Genomic DNA, 18,200 nt, shown 5'->3' with positions numbered 1-18,200 from the left:
TGGAATCTGGTTAGGGGGTCTTGTTGAGCTTTACAAAAAATCGAAAATACTATGGGATGATGATGACATGATGCACCAATTTTTTATAGGTCTCTACATGAGGATGGAATCACGAAGGCAAGGAGTAATTAAATGCATTGAGCTGATCTAAATGTTGATGCTGAGTACTGTATTGTGTGAATTTTTCCTTTTCATTTTTCCAGAACTGCATTGACTGGCAGCATATAAGCAGAATCCTTGTGAACCCAATGTTGGCTCATAAATGCCTTGGTGCTTACTTTGTCTTGTTCATCTATGCCATGGCTAATCGTGCAATTACCTGGATACAGACTTAATGAAACGTCAGAGGCTGTATCTAGGTAACCCTGCAGTTTCAGGGAATGTCAACAAAGGGTCTAATGAGGCCAGATGGTCAGACTCCAGGCTCCCTAAAACCTTTGGCATTTTCCAAAAATGAAACAATTAGTTTTAGGTACTTATCTAAGAAAAACATTGTATTGAGCAACTTATGTCGATAGATGGACCAAGATGTTTTGTGCAGATCAGTACCTGAGAAGCAGGGTTTTGTGGTTTTCACAAAATGCTAAATGGCAGCAAATTCATCATGACAAATCTCATGAGCTCTTAATGCAAATGTTTTCCTTGTTGGAAGAGCTATGTGCCATATTTCACAACTTAAGGTTACATGAATATTGAGGGTCTAGACATTAAAAAACATTTGTATTCACTTATCTCATTATCATCTGGTCAATCAATGTCATTTTGCGAGACCTAATTACTAATTTGACCAGTCTAGAAATACTCCTACTTTATCACCCATGCTCCCGCACAATGGAGCATTTTTGGGGTTTCATTTAAAGTATAAAGTTAATAAAGCATGTCAGGTAAAATTACTTGAGCATGAGATGGAAAAACACTTAACCCTGAGGTACAGTAGATAGAGGCCTGTTTGTGAACAGACACATAACAGACCTAACATGAGACAGCACAGGCAGGGGAAATGGTTCTGAGAATTCGTGTTCTGTACAGATAGACTGTTTTCTTACCTTACGCTCTGTCAACCAGAGCCAGAGGTCAAACTATAATATTGTTATAAGGCCAGGCAAGCCAATCCATTGGCAGGCATTTTATTATATCAGACTATTTATCACACCTTGTTGTGCTCCTCACCTAAACACTATCTGATACATGCCCCTTCTGACCTTCTGTATATACATCTACAAGGACATATTAGAAAGGTCCTTCAGCGCCAAATGTACACACAAACGACTCTAAAAAGGATGAACAACAGCCTCATATCAAATATTTGTCTTCCACTGATGGAACACATCAACAAAAGGAGTGGGCTGCTGTACTGACGATGATGCAAGACTGTTCTAATGTGGGGCGTTGCGGGGCAACCAGAAGCTCTTCAGTAGTCAATCCACTTCAGAAAGACAGGCAGGCTGACATTGGACACTTATCCAGGCAGAAGACTAGTGACTAATGGACGATAAAGCCTTATATTCCCATGCTGTTCATCAAGCCTCCTGTTGGTCTTCCTCTACTTCTGCCCTCCACTGGCATTACATCACTGTCTGCTGCACATTAAAACCAATAAGGAGGCAGTTGGAACTGGTCTGGGGAGGGCTTTGTTCATTCTAGTCAAGCACAACTGAAGGGATTAAATGTTGGGGAACCGACAGACAACAACCGAACACGAAAGCCTACAGGATAGAGAGAGAACAACCCCATAATCTATAAAATGAAACATTTTAACATGAAAAAACATACATTACTTTAATTAAGATTACAAAGGCAAGCAAATACATAAACAATTGGTATAACAAACAAGCATTCTCTTCATGTGCTCTAAGTGTTTGTAGAGATCCCAGTTACCTCAGGTACTGGAGGTATAAGGAAAGGCTCTCTATAGCTGGTCAATCCATTGCAGGCTTCTTATCAGGAGATGTAAGTAATCTGATCATAACATGCACCTGGCTGTAGTCAGTCTTTTGCAAAACTAATCAGAGAGCCTTCCTTTCAAATGCCACTATAGTGTCAGCACCAAGAGAGGGAATGTCCATTCAAGCTGTTTCTAGCTGCCATAGATCCAAATATTCTGAACTTGGATTATCACAGAGGTACCCTTAACTGTCATAGTGTGGATGAGACCACAATCATCCAGGCAGGTCTCCAGTCAGAGTTGCAATGAAGGCAGCTGGCAACCATTCTGGCCAAGCACACTGTGAACTTCTTGGATGTCCCTTCGTAAATTCTTGGGGTCACCGAGGGCTCGGAGGTCATCAGAAATTTCCAGCAGCCGCAGAAGGAATGTTGCCCTGACTAACAGGCCACACACTGCGCCATGAAAACCAGAATCCATGAGAAAAGTTAACCAGGCCAGGTCCAGTGTTCCATCTAGAATAAATGAACAGTTTGGCTCACAAAACCCTTTCAGTAGTTGCCTTCTCAGTCACATTCTCTACCTTTCAAACTCAACCACTGTGTGTGTGTGTGTGCTACCTGGGTAGAGGTCCTTGCAGATCCTGAGGTTCTCCAGCAGGTCTGTAACATTCTCCCTGGCCCAAACCCCCAGCCGCTCCTCCATCACTGAGGACACTTTGTACTTTTCAGCAAGCTGAAGCAGGTATGGAAGCATACACGCTGACATAACAGATGGTTCAGCAAACACGTTGACCTCATCTTGCTCATAGAGACTTGTACACCTGTGCATTGGTGGGGGGGGGGGGGAGACTTACTGGGTGTTTTGCCAGGAAGACAGAATCATGAGCACTATGTTAGTGCTGCTTCTTAAAACAATACCAAAGGCAGGTAACATTAATCTAAAATAATGACAAAGAGACCTCCTTTGGTCAAGCTGATCAGTTTCTTTACAGAGTTTCTTTCATTTTGGCTAATTTCTTGAAACATAATTTATTTTGCTGAAACAATAAGTTCAAATCTCGGAACAATTAGTGCCTTGTGCACACCAGATGAGAATTTCTCATTCATTCAAGCAAATTGCACGTGTTTTGGCAAATGTGTGCAAAAGAGAATTGTCTACAATTTGCACAATACCTACATGCACATGGCTTGCTGATCAAAACAGGTGAGTTGATTCTCAGTGAAATAGTCTTACTCTTCACAACTTCTAAACATTCTTTCATCGTGTGAGCCACCACATGGAAAATGATCCATTTAACAATCAAAATCTGACATTTATGTATATTCCATAAATATCACTGACATGGAATGTTTGTAATGTCTGCTAAATTGGCGAATGACCTGCCTGGTGACAGTGTAATAATGTAATAGGAGATTTCCCCCCCGTGCATCGCAAGGGAAAACAGCAGTTGTGATGTTGACGAAAATCTCTGGCCAGACCAACCAGAGTGACAGAATGTCCACCAAGAAGATGGGAACTTGTAATGTTACGTACCATGAGGAGGTGGAATTCATTGTTTTTTTACAGAACTACTGCAGGATTTTTCATTTTGAGGCATAATTTCAGCTTAGAAATTTTCAACTAAGAAATATATAAAAATTGACATGCAAAAGAGAATTTTCTGTGTACATGTAACACGTTGCTAAATTTACTGTATACACACAAATATACATATCCTATTTCTGTGTACTACAGAATTGTACAGTATTCATTTTCCCAGTAAACTTTTACCACATTTGAAACTGGTGTCTAAAAAGCTCAGTGTGATAAACACCAGCATTCAGCTAGAAAAAAAAGTAGAACAAAACAGAAATCTATATATAACAAACATTTCCAGGGTTGACTGCCATGGTGAGCAAGCACGGCTCACATGATGAGGAAAGAACTTTTCATTTTGGTGGCACTGGCCAATTTACTGACACAATAACTAGGTTTTGAAGCATGATTAAATGTTTTGGGTGAGTTACTACATTTTACAGACATTCCATTGAGTTGTGATGTCCCATGAAACAGTTGTGACGATTGTACTTAAAGTTTAGAGAATGTTAAGACTGTTTCAGAAAATGAGCCAAAGCGATTGAGAAAAACTCTAAACTGGAAAGTGAAACTTACAAGTGCAAAGTGAAGTATTTTAATTAATATTTGAGGATCTTCAGATTGTGGTAAATGTCCATAGTCCTGGAATGTTTGGCTAAAAAGCTATTGACAAGGAATATAATGAAATATCTAACAAATGCCCATTATAACTAAACTAAATTGACCTCACTGGATTGGGAAGACTTGGTTTGTGATAACCTTTAGAACATTTTGGACTTCATGTCTATTTAGCTATGTGTGTTTGAAACAGTTTTTGCCGCAATCGCCTAGCTTTTACACATAGATAATACATTCTACATATAGCTCCTTTACATTTATTCTGATATTACCCACCAGAACTGAAATATCTGCTCTAGGGAGATTTAAATCAGTGGCAATTGAGATCATCAGTGAGGGTGATTAGTGTTAATTGATCGTTAAACAAGTGATTAACTTGTGTTAGAAGCTGGCCAATGTTGGTTGAATAGTGTAATATCTATGTAGTACAAAACTACAGGCATTTGCTGACCATAAATGGTTACTAACCCAGAGTCCCTGGCCTCCTTCACTACAAAGCTCACGTCAGACTGGGGCAGGTGACTCAGCAACACCTCCAGGGTACCGGGGCTATCCCAGCATTCCTCCAGAAGCAGCTCCAGCAGGAAGGGCAGCGCCTGGTTGACCTGCATCAGGTACACACTCTTCTCCTCGCCACCTTTCCTGGCATGGCAGAGTGTTGAGGCAAAATCTGCTGCTTTCATCCTCACCTGCTGGTTCTCATCCTGCAGCAGGTAAAGACCAGTGTTGATCAATCTGCATGGTAAGGAGAGGGCACTGTCATTCAAACGTAAACAAATGTATGTCAGACAAGGAACCAACTGCAATGAATTGTGATATGGTCAATCACGCATTCAACCTACTCCCCTGTTTAAGATATCTAACCTGGTGCTGAAGACAGGAAGAGGAGAGCGCTCCCTCAGTTTTGGGGTTAGTAAGGGGGCTCCAGCCAGACACAGGGCCCAGGCACAGGCCATCCTGAGAGACTGCGGGGCCTCCGGGGCCCGATGGACCTCCAACAGGCTGCACCAGCGAGGGAGCAGAGATATCTGAAAACTAAGATGGAGGCAGAATGGAAAGGTTAACAGGCTTTTTTCTCAATGTAATGAGATGGCCCAATAGGGTAGGGCATAGCTGGTCACAGTTTATCAAAGGCAATTTTGTTAACTGTTAATCCGTTCACCAAAATGTTTACTTAACTGTAAATCAGTTAGATTGTAAAAATATTTACGAAAGTTAGAGATAAACGTTAACGTTTTGTTTTTGCACCTAAACACACAAAGTGCAATTTCTTTTTTAAAATAAGCCTTTTTTTGGGGTATTTTTAAGAGCCTGTATTAGTTTGTTTTAACTGTTCATGCAAGAAGCTCACATTTTGTCCCACTGGATTCCTTTATAAGTCAAATGGAATTACATTCGTCCTTTTCCATCAAGGCGAGGCAAGTGATGTTGCATTTTTGGAAGGTCCCGCCCCAGCATAACAATGAATAGCCAATCAATTTCACAGATTTTATAGAGCCATTCTTTGTTGGCCAATCACAGATGATGTTTACAACACACAAAGTAATACAAGGGTTCCCAAGTGTTTTTTTCACTCATGGACTTTGAAAATAGCATCTACATATGCTGCACAGCAAGCATTGGATTTGGCCTTGTTCCCAGCTCCGGACTGAAGCAAAAATTGTCTTTGACTTTAGAAGTTTTTGGGTTAGTGGACTTGAGTTAACAGAATTGAAAGGAAACAGAAGTAAATTCTGTTAATGAATATAATAATGATTTTCTTAAATGTTAAAATGTTAACTTCGCTCATTAATGTTTTATGGATTACTCAGGGCATGACAGAACTCAGGGCAGCCTGACCTTTGGGACAGCAGCAGGCTGGCAGCACACAGGGCCTGGGAGAGGAACTCTGGCCCACCTCTGCAGCCCTCCAGGGCCCCCAGAAGCAGCTCCAAACACTCCAGCATGGCTGAACCCTCGGGCAGGGAAGGGACGAGCTCCGGGGACAAAGTAGGATCACTCACCGGTGTCATCACTTCCACTAGGGCTGACAAATATGTCCTGCGGTATTCTACACTCTGGGCCAACAGCGCCTCCTTCAGGTTGGCCTGAGCATAGAGTGAGAACAATAGTAAACACACAACAAACAGCAAGTCATTTGGTTTTTGTCATATCCTCACATGCTCAGTTCTATCACTGCAATGTAGATGACAGTTAACTATTTTTCTGCTCCCTCTGTCTAAAACCCAGGTGGCGAGACATTTCTGAATGCCTGGCTGACATTTTACCTGGATGTCAGCCCACTACCTCAACCTTGACAGAGAGCTTCCCTAGAAGCCAGAACAGCAAAGTTCCTGTCTTCCATAAACATCTGAAACTCTACCATTGTAAAGATTATCTAAAATGACTCCACAGCCAAGTGCTCTCATCAGACTATGCTGCAGGAAACCTTTAACAACAGAGTGGCCTTTCACTTTTACAACAGGCTTATGGAAACAATGTAGTTTTGCGTTGATTTAGTTCTCAGTGGACCCTAAATGACTTCATAATGAAGCAGAGCAAAGCACGGATATCCTCGACTGGTCAGGTCTTGTTCAGGCATTCCTGATTAGTCAGGATATTATAACAGAAATTATACACACCCATTTCGTGAAATGGAAAAACAATCAGCTTGATATCAGCTGCATGCTGCAGTAGGTTAAAAGTCAAACTTATCTTTTGGGCCATTATTTCTTTGCACGTGTTGAAATCCAGTAATTGAAACTGTCGGTAGGTTTTTAACTTTCAAAGCATGCTCTGTTATAGATAGGTAGACAGGGGATCATGTCTCACCTGCAGTGCTGTCAGGAGCTCCTTTTGAATGCCGATCCCACTCCATCTATGCCTCTCCGCTGCCCAACTGACCAATGAAAGCCTCAGGTCGGAGTTCTCTGTGGAGAAACTCCCCCACAACTGGCAAGCCCACCTGGGCTCTGCACACAGGAAGTGGATGGCATTTTGATGAAAAGAGGCAACCCCAACCTGTAAAATGTGATGAACCTTTAGAATGTTGGAACAGCTCTCCTAACCTCACAGACACAAAACCAGATTATTAAAATGACAACAAACCATGATACAATATCTCTGGAAAAGAACATAATAACCCTGGAAAAGAACACAGACTCTTACTCACACAGAAGTGTGTGCGTAAGAGTCTTTCGGGTACCTGGAGTCTGTGGTTTGGTGAGTGGAGCTCTGACAGAAGCAGGCCAATCAGCTGGTGGAGGAACCCCTGTGAGCAGCGCGCCCTAAGCAGCCCTGCCACACCCAGGTAGGCCCCACACACCAGGGGGCAGCACTGAGCCCCAGTAACCAGCCATAGCCTGGACTCTACTCGACCGACCACCTCACACAAGGCATCTGGGGGAGAGCTAGGAAAAGAACAATGCTAAACTGATCAGAACACCTGAATCGCAGAGTTAAACAGAACAGGAATTAGAGTACCTCTGTGGCCTACGTGCTTCAGTGAAAGTTTTCCATGAACCCTGACCTGTCTGTGCATAGACCAGTGTCCAGGAGGGCTGTGATCTGCAGTAGTTGTCCGTGCAGACGATTGTGACAGCCGGGGTGATGGGGCTCCGGCAGCTCCTCTGTCAACCGAAGCAAGGTACTCATGTATTGCGAGGGGGGCGTCATGGCGACCAAGGCTTTGGAGGTCACGACCCTTACACTGTAGATGGGACTGGCAGCTAGCTGGAGGAGGGGATTCAGGAAGTCTGACAGAGTCCTGTGGAGAACAAAGGTTGGATCAGCTTACACATAACCCGCCTGGCTGACTAGGTCTGTTATACAAAACAGGCCCATTGGCAAGATCACCGGCTTCACGTTGGAAATTATTTTTTTTGTTTGCTTAACTGTTTGAGGAAATTGAATAATGGCATGAGACAAGTATTCACCCTGTATGGTCTTGGACACCTCGCTGGAGTTTAGCCAGAAGTGTGAGGACCGGGTAAAGAGATGGGTGTAGGCGGAGCCACGCCTGCCCAGATGGGCCCTGCAGGTCCCCAGCCGCCTTCCTCAACTCCCCCAGGAGGAAGGGCTGCAGGGCGGGGTAATGGGCGAAGAAGGCGGAAGGAGACATGCCATGCTGGGTGGAGCCCTCCTCACCCCCCGACCGCTGACCCAGCATCCTTGAGCACAGAGCGCCTGTTCACAGGAGAGAGTTCAGTCGGAGAGCAGCCAATAACACCGACACAGGTTAGAGTCTAGTCTAGGCCGTCTCACAATGTTGTTGTATCCCTGAACTAGCTCCCCTTATTCAAGCAGTTAAGGGTTTCATCATGTGTGCTATAGCTCTGGAACACATCTAATTTCATGGCTATGGAACTCACTTCCACAATCTATCTGTTAGCATCTTCACCCACTGCCTCAAGCCTCATCGGTTCAAACAAGCCTACCCCTAGCCCCTGCCCTTTCCCTTCATCCAGTGTCATGTCTGAGTACTTTTCTTTATGATTGTCTGTGTATTGTCCAATCACTCTCCTCAGATGTTATTCGTTTTGTACCTGATTTAAAGCACTATAGAAGTTAAGTATTATTATTATTATTATTATTATTATTATTAGTGTAACGGCTAGGCGTCCCCAGGAGAGGTCTGAGAACCGCTGCTCTCGTCAGTTACAGCAAGGAGTCTGAAGCCTTGACCCTGGACACAGTGTGTGGAGAGGTCTTACTGTAGAGCTGCAGGGCGGCATTCCTCATGGCCCAGCAGGGGGAACTGAGGAGGGTCAGGGACAGGATGGTCATAGCCGGGGCAAACTGAAGCACAGCCATCCCCAGCCCGGAGCCGCGCACCAGGGCCTGCAGGGTGTGGACCGCACACACCTGGGGGAGAGAGGGACGCGACATCAGACAAGCTAACGGACTGCTATTTAGTATCCTCTTGTCACACACACACACAAAATGTGACTTATCTCGCAGACTTATGTTTGGTGCCTTGATGATGTGTGTCACCTGTGGCAGGTCCAGTGTCTGGTCCCAGTCGTGGGGCAAGGGGGCCCAGGCGGTGTCCAGCAGGGTGTGTATGCTGTGGGCCAGGAGGGGCCGGGTCTTACTGGCCTCCTCTGCGGACACCACACACAGGATGAGCATGGGAAGCCCTGCGGCACGCCGGGTCACTGACGTACTGCGAGGGGACCGCAGCATCTCCAGGCCCTGCAGGGACAAAATATTCAAAAGGTTATCATCTCACACGGTGCAGAGCAACTTCACCGCATCGGAGCCCTGTATGGAGGAACCCTTCAGTAGGGTTTTGGGCAGAGACTACCTGCTTCAGCATGTGAGATGGGATGTCCCTGTGCTCTGGGTCACTGCTGCTCAGGAGACTGGCACAGAACCTGGTGAAGCCCACACAGCAGCCCTCTACCGCCCCCTGGGGGATAGAAACATGGATGTCAGGGCTGATGTCGAGAAACCCAGGAAGGCTTTAAACTGTGGCCCGTGGACGTTATGTCCTTCTTACCCAGTGGCGACATTTCAGAAGAATGTTCTTGAACACTTTTGAGGCCCTTTTCAGGTCTTCTAAGGTTAGATAGGATTCAGTCGGTTTTGCCTCAGAAAGGATTCTTTCTACCAGGGAACCTAGAAATATTCCTATTTCCTGAAGAGGAAAACATAAAGGTTTTTTAGCAGTGCTAAACATGTTAAGGAATGTGCTGCCTGGTGGTCAGCGGGGTTTGTGACCAGCCAGCTCCAGTACCTTGAGGGAGACCCAGCAGAAAGTGAGGACCAGGCTGTGTTCCTGAGACAGCAGCACACCCTCGTCCCCCTCTTCCTGGGCCCCTTGGCCAATCAGAGAGGTGATGGCATTCCCCATGTCACAAAAAGATGGGAGCAAATCTGAAAATAAATCAGGAGGGCAAGTGATTAGTGAGATAATTCCATGCTCCACTTCACTTCACTTAGCACCCTTTCCTCAGCAATGGAAATACCTCTGTCATCCGCACAAGCTTCCAGGTCTCCATAGAGAACACCCAGGAGGAGCAGAGAGATCTTCTCCAACAGAACCAGGATATCTATGGTCACTCTGTAGTCAATCACATCGCTCAGGGTTCTGGGTACCTCCAGTATACACCTTTCTAGAGCCGTCAAAATCCCTAAAACAAATACATCCCCCATAAAGTTGCATTTTTCTAACCAAAGTATTCAAACAAGCTGGTAGATTGACGAAATAGAAAGGATGCAACAGGTCTCACCATGTATGGATTTGGTCTTTGCAGCCAGCATCACATCATCCGTAGCAGTCAGATAATGTTGCTGGAGTTTCTTAAGTAGGTACCCAACCAGAGTATATGCCTTGGAGTCCCCAGAACTGACATAGTTGATCCTGCTGTCCAGCCAGGGAACATGAGACTGGCCTCCAGACCTTCACAGAGGGGCAGGGATGGGCTTACGTCTCAATGCGTTAGAGGCCCACAACTCTGGGTGAATAAAGCTCTACTTACTTTTGAAGAAGGACTTTGATGATCAAAGCTCCAATCTGAGCCTCTGGCACACGGGGGCTGCAGAGGAGCTGCTCCGCTCGGCCGAACAGCACAGCAGTGATGTCCTCTGAAAAACTGGCTGGGAAAAACCTCAACAGTAATCCTGCAGAAAGCTCCCGAATCTAAAGAGGACAAAAAATAATAATACAGTAGAGAGAATTCATTATCTAACTTACTCTTCTGTCGTTCACAATTTATTAAAAAAAAATTAAAAACACAACTAAAAAAACATAAGCACTAAGCTTACTTCATTGGTAGAATCCTCTAAACATCCAATAAGGACAAGCTGTTTAGATCTAGAGAAGAAATCCCACAGTCCTCTTTGCCTCGCCCAGTCGAATAAAGAGGCCATGTTAACTACAGAAAGTGAGGGGGAAAAAACATTTCAGATTGGTTTTAAAAGCCCAGAATGAAAAGTAAACCATCTTAAGCCCGCTTCACTGACTTGGGGGCTGGCCCTTCTTCTTTTCTGGACTCCAGGTGTCAGTGCAGGTCTCTAGGACCGCAGACAACAGAAGCAGGACAGTCTTCTTCCTCTGATAGCTGTGACCTGGTGCCAGGTAGGACAAGGGCAGCTGGGACAGCCAGTCCACAAACCCTGCAATGATCAGCACCAACAGGATTTGAATGAAGTGCACCACACAACGAGATGGGAGAAGGGTTCATAAAAAAACAGTTTTTAGCCGTTCAGAATATTGCAGCTCTCACCTACACCCTGATGTAGCGCCATCTCCATCTCCTCCGTGAGGCTGGTGTCGTCTCTTTTGCCCTTTCGTCCTCTGAGCCGGGCCAGGCAGCTGTCTCGGATCCGGACCAAGAACCTTTTCACCCCCGCCTGGAGGTGCTGGCGAAACGGTGAGGACTCACTGTTCAGGTTCTGTGGGATGAAGGTCCTCATGGTAGACAGCTCCTCTGGGCCTGGGGCCTCTTTGGTCTTTGGGCTACAGCAGAGCAGGTTGAGAGCAGCCAGGCGGACTTTGTCATCCACACATCCCAGGGCCAGACGGAGGGTCTCCAGGGCAGAGACACTCCCCAGGGCCCAGGGGGAGCCCCCATAAGCAGCCCGGTGGGCGCTCATCACACAAGCCCAGGCATGGAGGTGCCCTGATTTTGCAGGGTCCAGGGTTGCCAGCAGAGGCTCCATGGCAGAGGGGAAGACACGCAGAGTACAGGGCAGGAGGTAGTTTGAACTGTTGGTCTGAAGAAGGGTCACGTCAGAGGTCAGAGCCTCCAGGAGAGTGGGCCACCAACGCTTAGCCCACTGACTGGCCAAATCGGACTCCAAGGGCAGAGCATCCTGGTTCACTGCCTCACACAGCTCTTGCCTCTGTTGCTGGATAAGACACCTGTACAGCTCAGAGGCACATGGGGACAGGTGATTGGTGGACAGACACCTCAGGAGATGGTTGGGTAGCTCAGGGTACTGCTCCAGCACCTGACGGGTTTACAAAAACTGAATTAGGATCACAGTTTTTCTCAATGTCCTTTAAAACAAATGTTAGGACGACTGTACAGCCCACCTTGTCAGTGCCTACATAAGGGAGAAGTGAACACAGGGGTGCATATTTGGCTTTGGCCTCCCAGGGCAGTTTGGTTATGCGCCATAGTAGGGAAATGTGCAGATTCTTCTGAGTGTCTCCAAAATGCTTGCAGTCCATGTCATAGATCTCCAGCAGCAGGCAGAAAGCACTGCGGACAAACTCTGATACCCCCTCCACCTGGGAATGTTAGGGGAATAAAATGCATTATTGTCACCACTGTCCTATTTAAACATGACTACAGAAAGGGGGAGAAGGGGACTGGGAACTCACCGGGCTCTCAGCATTGTTCCAGATGACCTGGATGAGTTCTTGTCTCAGGCTTGAGTCATCAGCCAGCAGGGGAGCGCCAGTCACCTCCCAGACTTTAGCCTGGCATTCCTTAACACGCTTCAGCCACATAGTTAACACTGCCATCAAACAAAAGATTTCAATATTCAGGCGGAAACGCTTTCCTTGTGAGCGTACAGAAAACACACGAACACACTGGTTCTGCTTAGTACCTTCAAAGACATAGTAGTGACAGTCAAGCTTTTCCTCACACAGGGCAGAGACCACAGGAAACAAACCATCCAGGAGTAAACAAGTCTGAAACAATACATAGACAACCACAGGTTTGACTCGGCAGAGGTATACGAGACCAGAATGGATGGAGGTCTCAGGTAAGGGTAGAAGCAGGGCAGTCTGGGAGACATACCTTTGCGGTGTCCGCTGGACAGACCAGGATATCCCTTGTACAGCAGGTCAGCAGGCCCCTGCACACAGCGAGTCGGTCAACTCCGTCCTGCCCCCGGGCGATACACTGCGCCTGCAAACCGCCCACGCACAGCGGCCAGGGCTCTGATAAAACACACATCAACAGGTGTAGGGAAGTATTACAAAAAGGTATGAGCATCCCTAAAGCAGTTGGTAGAGCTGCTGACTAATGAGTGAACTGTAGCCAATAAAAAGGAGGAGAGTTGAGCACTATTTTAAGCTCCTAGTGATATAATTATTAAAATACCAACGTTTCAGGGTAAAAGAGGGGGGGGGGAATCTAACACTTAAATTACTGGGAGCTAGAGAATAAAATGTATTTTAAAAAGGGTGGTTTGATTCCTGAATACTAACTAGCTGAAGGCAGTGGTATAGGAGACCACATGCAGTTTAAATTACTTTTAACTGTTCTAAATGTGTTGGTTACTGATTTATATTAATAATAAGGTATATCACCACAAAGTGCTGTATCCTGAGACACTGGAATGTCTCATGCCTATGAATAGCTCTTGGCTGTTGTTTATTGGTCATATATGACCCACTCGCCTTATCGCTTATTCTGAACCAGGTGAATCCTGAATTGGCAGAAAGCCATGGTTTATGTAAGCAATAAGGTGGTATACGGCCAATACACCAATGCAGAGAGTTGTTTTTAGGGACAACGCATTGCGGGGGTACATGGACACAGCGCTTAGCCATGGTATATTGGAAACATAACACAAACCACAGAGATTGCCTTATCACTCTTATAAACAACCACACCAACACAGGTCAGTAAAAAGTAATGATGTCATAGCCATGGTATACAGTCTCATATACCACATACAGTGAGTGAAAAAATTATTTGATCCCCTGCTGATTTTTTACATTTACCCACTGACAAAGATATGATGAGTCTATAATTTTAATGGTAGGTTTAACAGTGAGAGACAGAATAACAACAACAAAAATCCAGAAAAACTTGTCAAAAATTGTATACATTGAAATGCATTTTAATGAGTGAAATAAGTATTCGACCCCTCTGCAAAACATGACTTAGTACTTGGTGACAAAACAGAACAGAGGTCAGACGTTAAGGTTTCAAGGCTGACGTTTGGCAACTCGATCCTTCAGCTCCCTCCACAGATTTTCTATGGGATTAAGGTCTGGAGACTGGCTATGCCACTCCAGGACTTAATGTGCGTTTTCTTAAGCTACTCCTTTGTTGCCTTGGCCGTGTGTTTTGGGTCATTGTCATGCAGGAATACACATCCACAACCCATTTTCAATGCCCTGGCTGAGGGAAGGAGGTTCTCACCCAAGATTTGAAGGTACATGGCCCCGTCCATCGTCCCCTTTGATGCGGTGAAGTTGTCCGGTCCCCTTAGCAGAAAAACACCCCCAAAGCATAATGTTTCCACATCCATGTTTGACGGTGGGGATGGTGTTCTTGGGGTCATAGGCAGTTCCTCCTCCTCCAAACACAGCTAGTTGGGTTGATGTCAAAGAGATATTGGTCTCATCTGACCACAACACTTTCACCCAGTTCTCCTCTGAATCATTCAGATGTTCATTGGCAAACTTCATACGGGCCTGTGCATGTGCTTTCTGAGCAGGAGGACCTTGCGGGCGCTTCAAGATTTCAGTCCAGTAGTGTTACCAATTGTTTTCTTGGTGACCATTGTCCCAGTTGCCTTGAGATCATTGACAAGATCCTCCCATGTAGTTCTGGGTCGATTCCTCACCGTTCTCATGATCATTGCAACTCCACGATTGAGATCTTGCATGGAGCCCCAGACCGATGGAGATTGACAGTTCTTTTGTGTTTCGCACCAACTGTGTTTCACACCAACTGAGAATAATGGCACCAACTGTTGTCACCTTCTCACCTAGCTCCTTGGCGATGGTCTAGTAGCCCATTCCAGCCTTGTGTAGGTCTATAATCTTGTCCCTGACATCCTTGGACAGCTCTTTGGTCTTGGCCATGGTGGAGAGTTTGGAATCTGATTAATTGATTGCTTCTGTGGACAGGTGTCTTTTATACAGGTAACATGCTGAGATTAGGAGCACTCCCTTTAAGAGTGTGCTCTTATACAGCTCGTTACCTGTATAAAAGACACCTGGGGGCCAGAAATCTCTCATTGAGAGGGGATCAAATACTTATTTCACTCATTAAAATGCAAATCAATTTATAACATTTTTGACATGCATTTTTCTGGATTTTTATTCTGTCTCTCACTGACCAAATAAACCTACCATTACAATTATAGACTGATCATTTCTTTGTCAGTGGGAAAATGTACAAAATCTAATATTTTTTTCCCTCACAGTATATCAGCCAGTCAGTATTCAGAATTCAAACCACCCAGTTTTTAAGACACTGTACACCAGGTACATCAGGTATCAAATACCGTTCTACTGTTAATTGCATTTCAACTTGTTTATAATAGCAATAAGAATCCTCCAGACAGGATTTCTGGAAAACCTGGAAATGAAATGAACATTCACAGAATTTTGCCATCCCAGTTGCATACCTGATTGACTGATGTGTAGCAAACTCCAAGCAGCTGCACCTCCCTCTGCAGTCTCTGGTACAGTGTTGATCAACATGGCCACTGTGGTGCCAGCCAGGAGACGGGTGTCTCTGTTGGAGCACTGCCCACCAAAAGGAGACGGGTAAGGGATGGACCCTGACTGTCCATCAACGACAACAGACAGCCAACCGGAATCTTATTTTAAATAGATTCAGACTCAACCTGAATAGATGTTGAAACACAGACCTGTCCCAGAATGATGTCCAGTAGAAACTGTAGGATGGTCTGCACTGCCAGACTCTCCTGGTCCTTTTGCAACATGAGAGAGGCCACCTCACCTGGCAGGAGCTGGAACACCTGCAAACATACCTGAAGAAACAGATCCTAGACCAGTTAGAAAAGTACTAACACAGCTGACACACAGATCAGTTCAGTGACAAGACTTCATCTTAACAACAAATAGGATTTGACAAAAAAAGGGAGTCACACTAGGATCAATGTCTCTTTGCCAGATGATCCCTATTTACTAGATACAACAATGTAAACATCTATGCAAATATTAAACATTACAACAGAATATAAAACAGTCATAAAATGAATACATCAATTATAAAGGTCCCAAATAATTGTTCTGAATTGCTCTAGAACCAGAGGCACCAACACATCCATTCGAGAGAAGTGTTCCACAAATATAGCGCAAAACAAAGAAAAACCTATTTCCCCAGCTGTGGGGAATATGTTAACTTATAAGGCTGATTAATGCGGTTAAGTACAAAAGCAGTTTTGGTAAGAGTGACTTGTAAATAAACAAAAGAGAACGTTGCTCTCTACATATCACAGAATGCCCATACCACATTTAGAGGTAAGACACACTGATGAGCCCTAAAGCAGTCACCAGAGATAAGGGCATAGCATCTAGTGGTTTAAGTGTAGAGGCATGTAAATTAGAAGGCCAGTGGCAAAGAACCCCGCAACCTGTGCTGCGACTGGCTTGACCCTGAAGCAAAGGAGGGCTGGTCGAGAGAGCAGAGGCTGCTGGAAGTCATGCTGCAGAGCTAGTTTTGGGGCACTCTTATTTCAGGTCTAAATTAAATCCCATCACCTTAAGGCAGTGAAGGGGACATTGCCCTGCATAGAGGGCACCCTTCAGATGTTAAACTAGTGTCCTGATTCTCTGTGGGTGTGACAGATCCCATGGCACTTAAGGAGTAAAATTCCAATCTATCCCTCATATCATCTTTGCCACCTCACCTCACACACCACTTCAAACTATAATTGAAAACATTTTGTTGAGAAAACCATTCAGGTATAAGGAAATCTCTGTTATTGAAATGTTCCCTTAATGACTAAGTAAAGCTCTGATCAACCTAAATAAAAGTTGATAAAGTACATGCATATACCTTGACAGCTTGATAACATAGTGGACCATTCCTCAAACCCTCCTGCTCCAGAATTACAGGAAATAACGCAGCCACTTTATTTAGCAATGAAGGACATGCTTCTCTCCACAGCTCACGGCCAATAGAGCTGTCCTCCAGAAACATGCAGGCTGAAAACACAAATTACACAGGAGATAAAATAAAGCCCAAAAAAAACATTTTAAAATGTACAATGGCCCTCACACTAAAACAAAGAAAATAACCAAGATTATTCCAATCCAAAACAAACCTATCTGGAGGTCCCGAATTGATAATGCCTGAAAAGAAAGATGTTGAATCATTATTGCATTACAAAAAAAGGTCCAACAATGTATTGTTTTAACAACAGACATCTACCTGATCCTTTTCCACTATGGAGCACAAATGTTGTTTGATCTCTTGAAAAACCAGCAAGCGGTTGACTTTCGCCAGTTGTTGCAACATCTGTAAGACATGATCAAACACATTTTCAGGATTGTACTTTAGTAACTCATATAAACATCCCTTCTAGAAGACAGAGCTTTTTCTAGACCTGGTCTAATTTTCGACTGGCGATTGACATGTTGAACATCTGGATTTGCATGGCGACAAGGAGCCTGATCAGTGGCAGGAGGTGCTTCTCCTCCAAACACTGGAGCTGCTTCTCTGATATCTTCCTCAGCAGCTGGCTTGCCTCATCCAGACTGCGCTCTTTGCATCGCTTTATGCTGTTCCTGTTCAATGACAGAAGCCATAGAATACCATCAAGTTGAGATTGTGAAATGGTTAACAACAAATGTCTCGCAATTGGTACTAAGAAAAAGTGGAGCTTGAATTAACTCTGAGAGACCAGAGACTACCCCAGTGCTGCCACCAATGTAATGATATGGTGAGAAGTCCTCGCAGAGCCTTAACCAGCAACCTTGTTTGGGGTTAATATACTACTACCTGAGCAGTTTAAGCCACTTGGCAGAACCTGTAGTCTACATGCATACACATTCAAGGGTGACACACATGGACTGTCATAACAACATAAGGCTTCTCTACAAATATCAGAGAAAACACATCAGCTACAATTGTCAATCACATTTACCTCGAGCACTCATCAAGTTTGTTTATGAAATGCTTCAACGTAGTGCTGACATCTACTGGTATCGTATCTTCATTTACCACAAAGTCTAGTACAGCATCCATCAGATATTCGACTGACTCGACAAGCACAACTGTTCTTTAATACAGAGGCACTTTCTTGTCCCAGTAAAGAATGAGGCAATGCTTCCTCGTGTTTTCTATTAACGCCAAAACATTAACTCCACTGGTTTAGTTGCGTGATTACAGACCAGTGTGAAAAATTGCCGCCATCTAGTGTATAGGAGTATCTTCTGGATGAGATAATCTTTGGAAAATGTGGCCTT

General features: G+C 44.7%; 1 protein-coding gene across 4 annotated transcripts; it reads right to left on the bottom strand.

Moving 5' to 3' along the window:
- Positions 1 to 1,752: 1,752 nt before the first annotated feature.
- On the bottom strand, positions 1,753 to 18,070 carry si:ch211-225b11.4 (thyroid adenoma-associated protein homolog). 4 transcript variants are annotated; one of them, XM_034296725.1, is made up of 31 exons: positions 17,879 to 18,070; positions 17,339 to 17,519; positions 17,164 to 17,250; positions 17,057 to 17,084; positions 16,789 to 16,937; positions 15,635 to 15,757; positions 15,389 to 15,509; positions 12,817 to 12,959; positions 12,623 to 12,707; positions 12,393 to 12,529; positions 12,102 to 12,299; positions 11,290 to 12,016; positions 11,027 to 11,179; positions 10,829 to 10,938; positions 10,543 to 10,703; positions 10,294 to 10,463; positions 10,030 to 10,194; positions 9,798 to 9,937; positions 9,561 to 9,698; positions 9,366 to 9,470; positions 9,053 to 9,253; positions 8,773 to 8,923; positions 7,996 to 8,245; positions 7,590 to 7,826; positions 7,233 to 7,470; positions 6,893 to 7,081; positions 5,921 to 6,168; positions 4,928 to 5,116; positions 4,550 to 4,816; positions 2,506 to 2,708; positions 1,753 to 2,400 (listed from the first exon to the last, which is right to left on the bottom strand). In XM_034296725.1, the coding sequence occupies exons 1-31, from the start codon at positions 17,977 to 17,979 to the stop codon at positions 2,180 to 2,182; spliced, it is 5,616 nt and encodes a 1,871-aa protein (XP_034152616.1). In that variant the 5' UTR covers positions 17,980 to 18,070; the 3' UTR covers positions 1,753 to 2,179. The 4 variants fall into 4 exon arrangements, with proteins under 4 accessions (XP_034152616.1, XP_034152617.1, XP_019907725.2 ...); XM_034296726.1 differs by having other exon boundaries at positions 4,946 to 5,116; XM_020052166.2 differs by having other exon boundaries at positions 7,266 to 7,470.
- Positions 18,071 to 18,200: the final 130 nt, after the last annotated feature.

This window comes from Esox lucius, chromosome 13, assembly GCF_011004845.1.
Source record: "Esox lucius isolate fEsoLuc1 chromosome 13, fEsoLuc1.pri, whole genome shotgun sequence".
Taxonomy (NCBI): Eukaryota; Metazoa; Chordata; class Actinopteri; order Esociformes; family Esocidae; genus Esox; species Esox lucius.
This window is presented reverse-complemented; position numbering and strand designations above follow the sequence as displayed.

Coding starts and splice junctions, on each gene's coding strand:
- si:ch211-225b11.4 (XM_034296725.1), bottom strand. CDS start 17,979: ATGGATGCTGTACTAGACTTTGTGGTAAATGAAGATACGATACCAGTA. Junction 12,017..12,101: donor CTTATGTAGGCACTGACAAG/GTGGGCTGTACA, acceptor TAAACCCGTCAG/GTGCTGGAGCAGTACCCTGA. Junction 11,180..11,289: donor GGCGCTACATCAGGGTGTAG/GTGAGAGCTGCA, acceptor TGATCATTGCAG/GGTTTGTGGACTGGCTGTCC.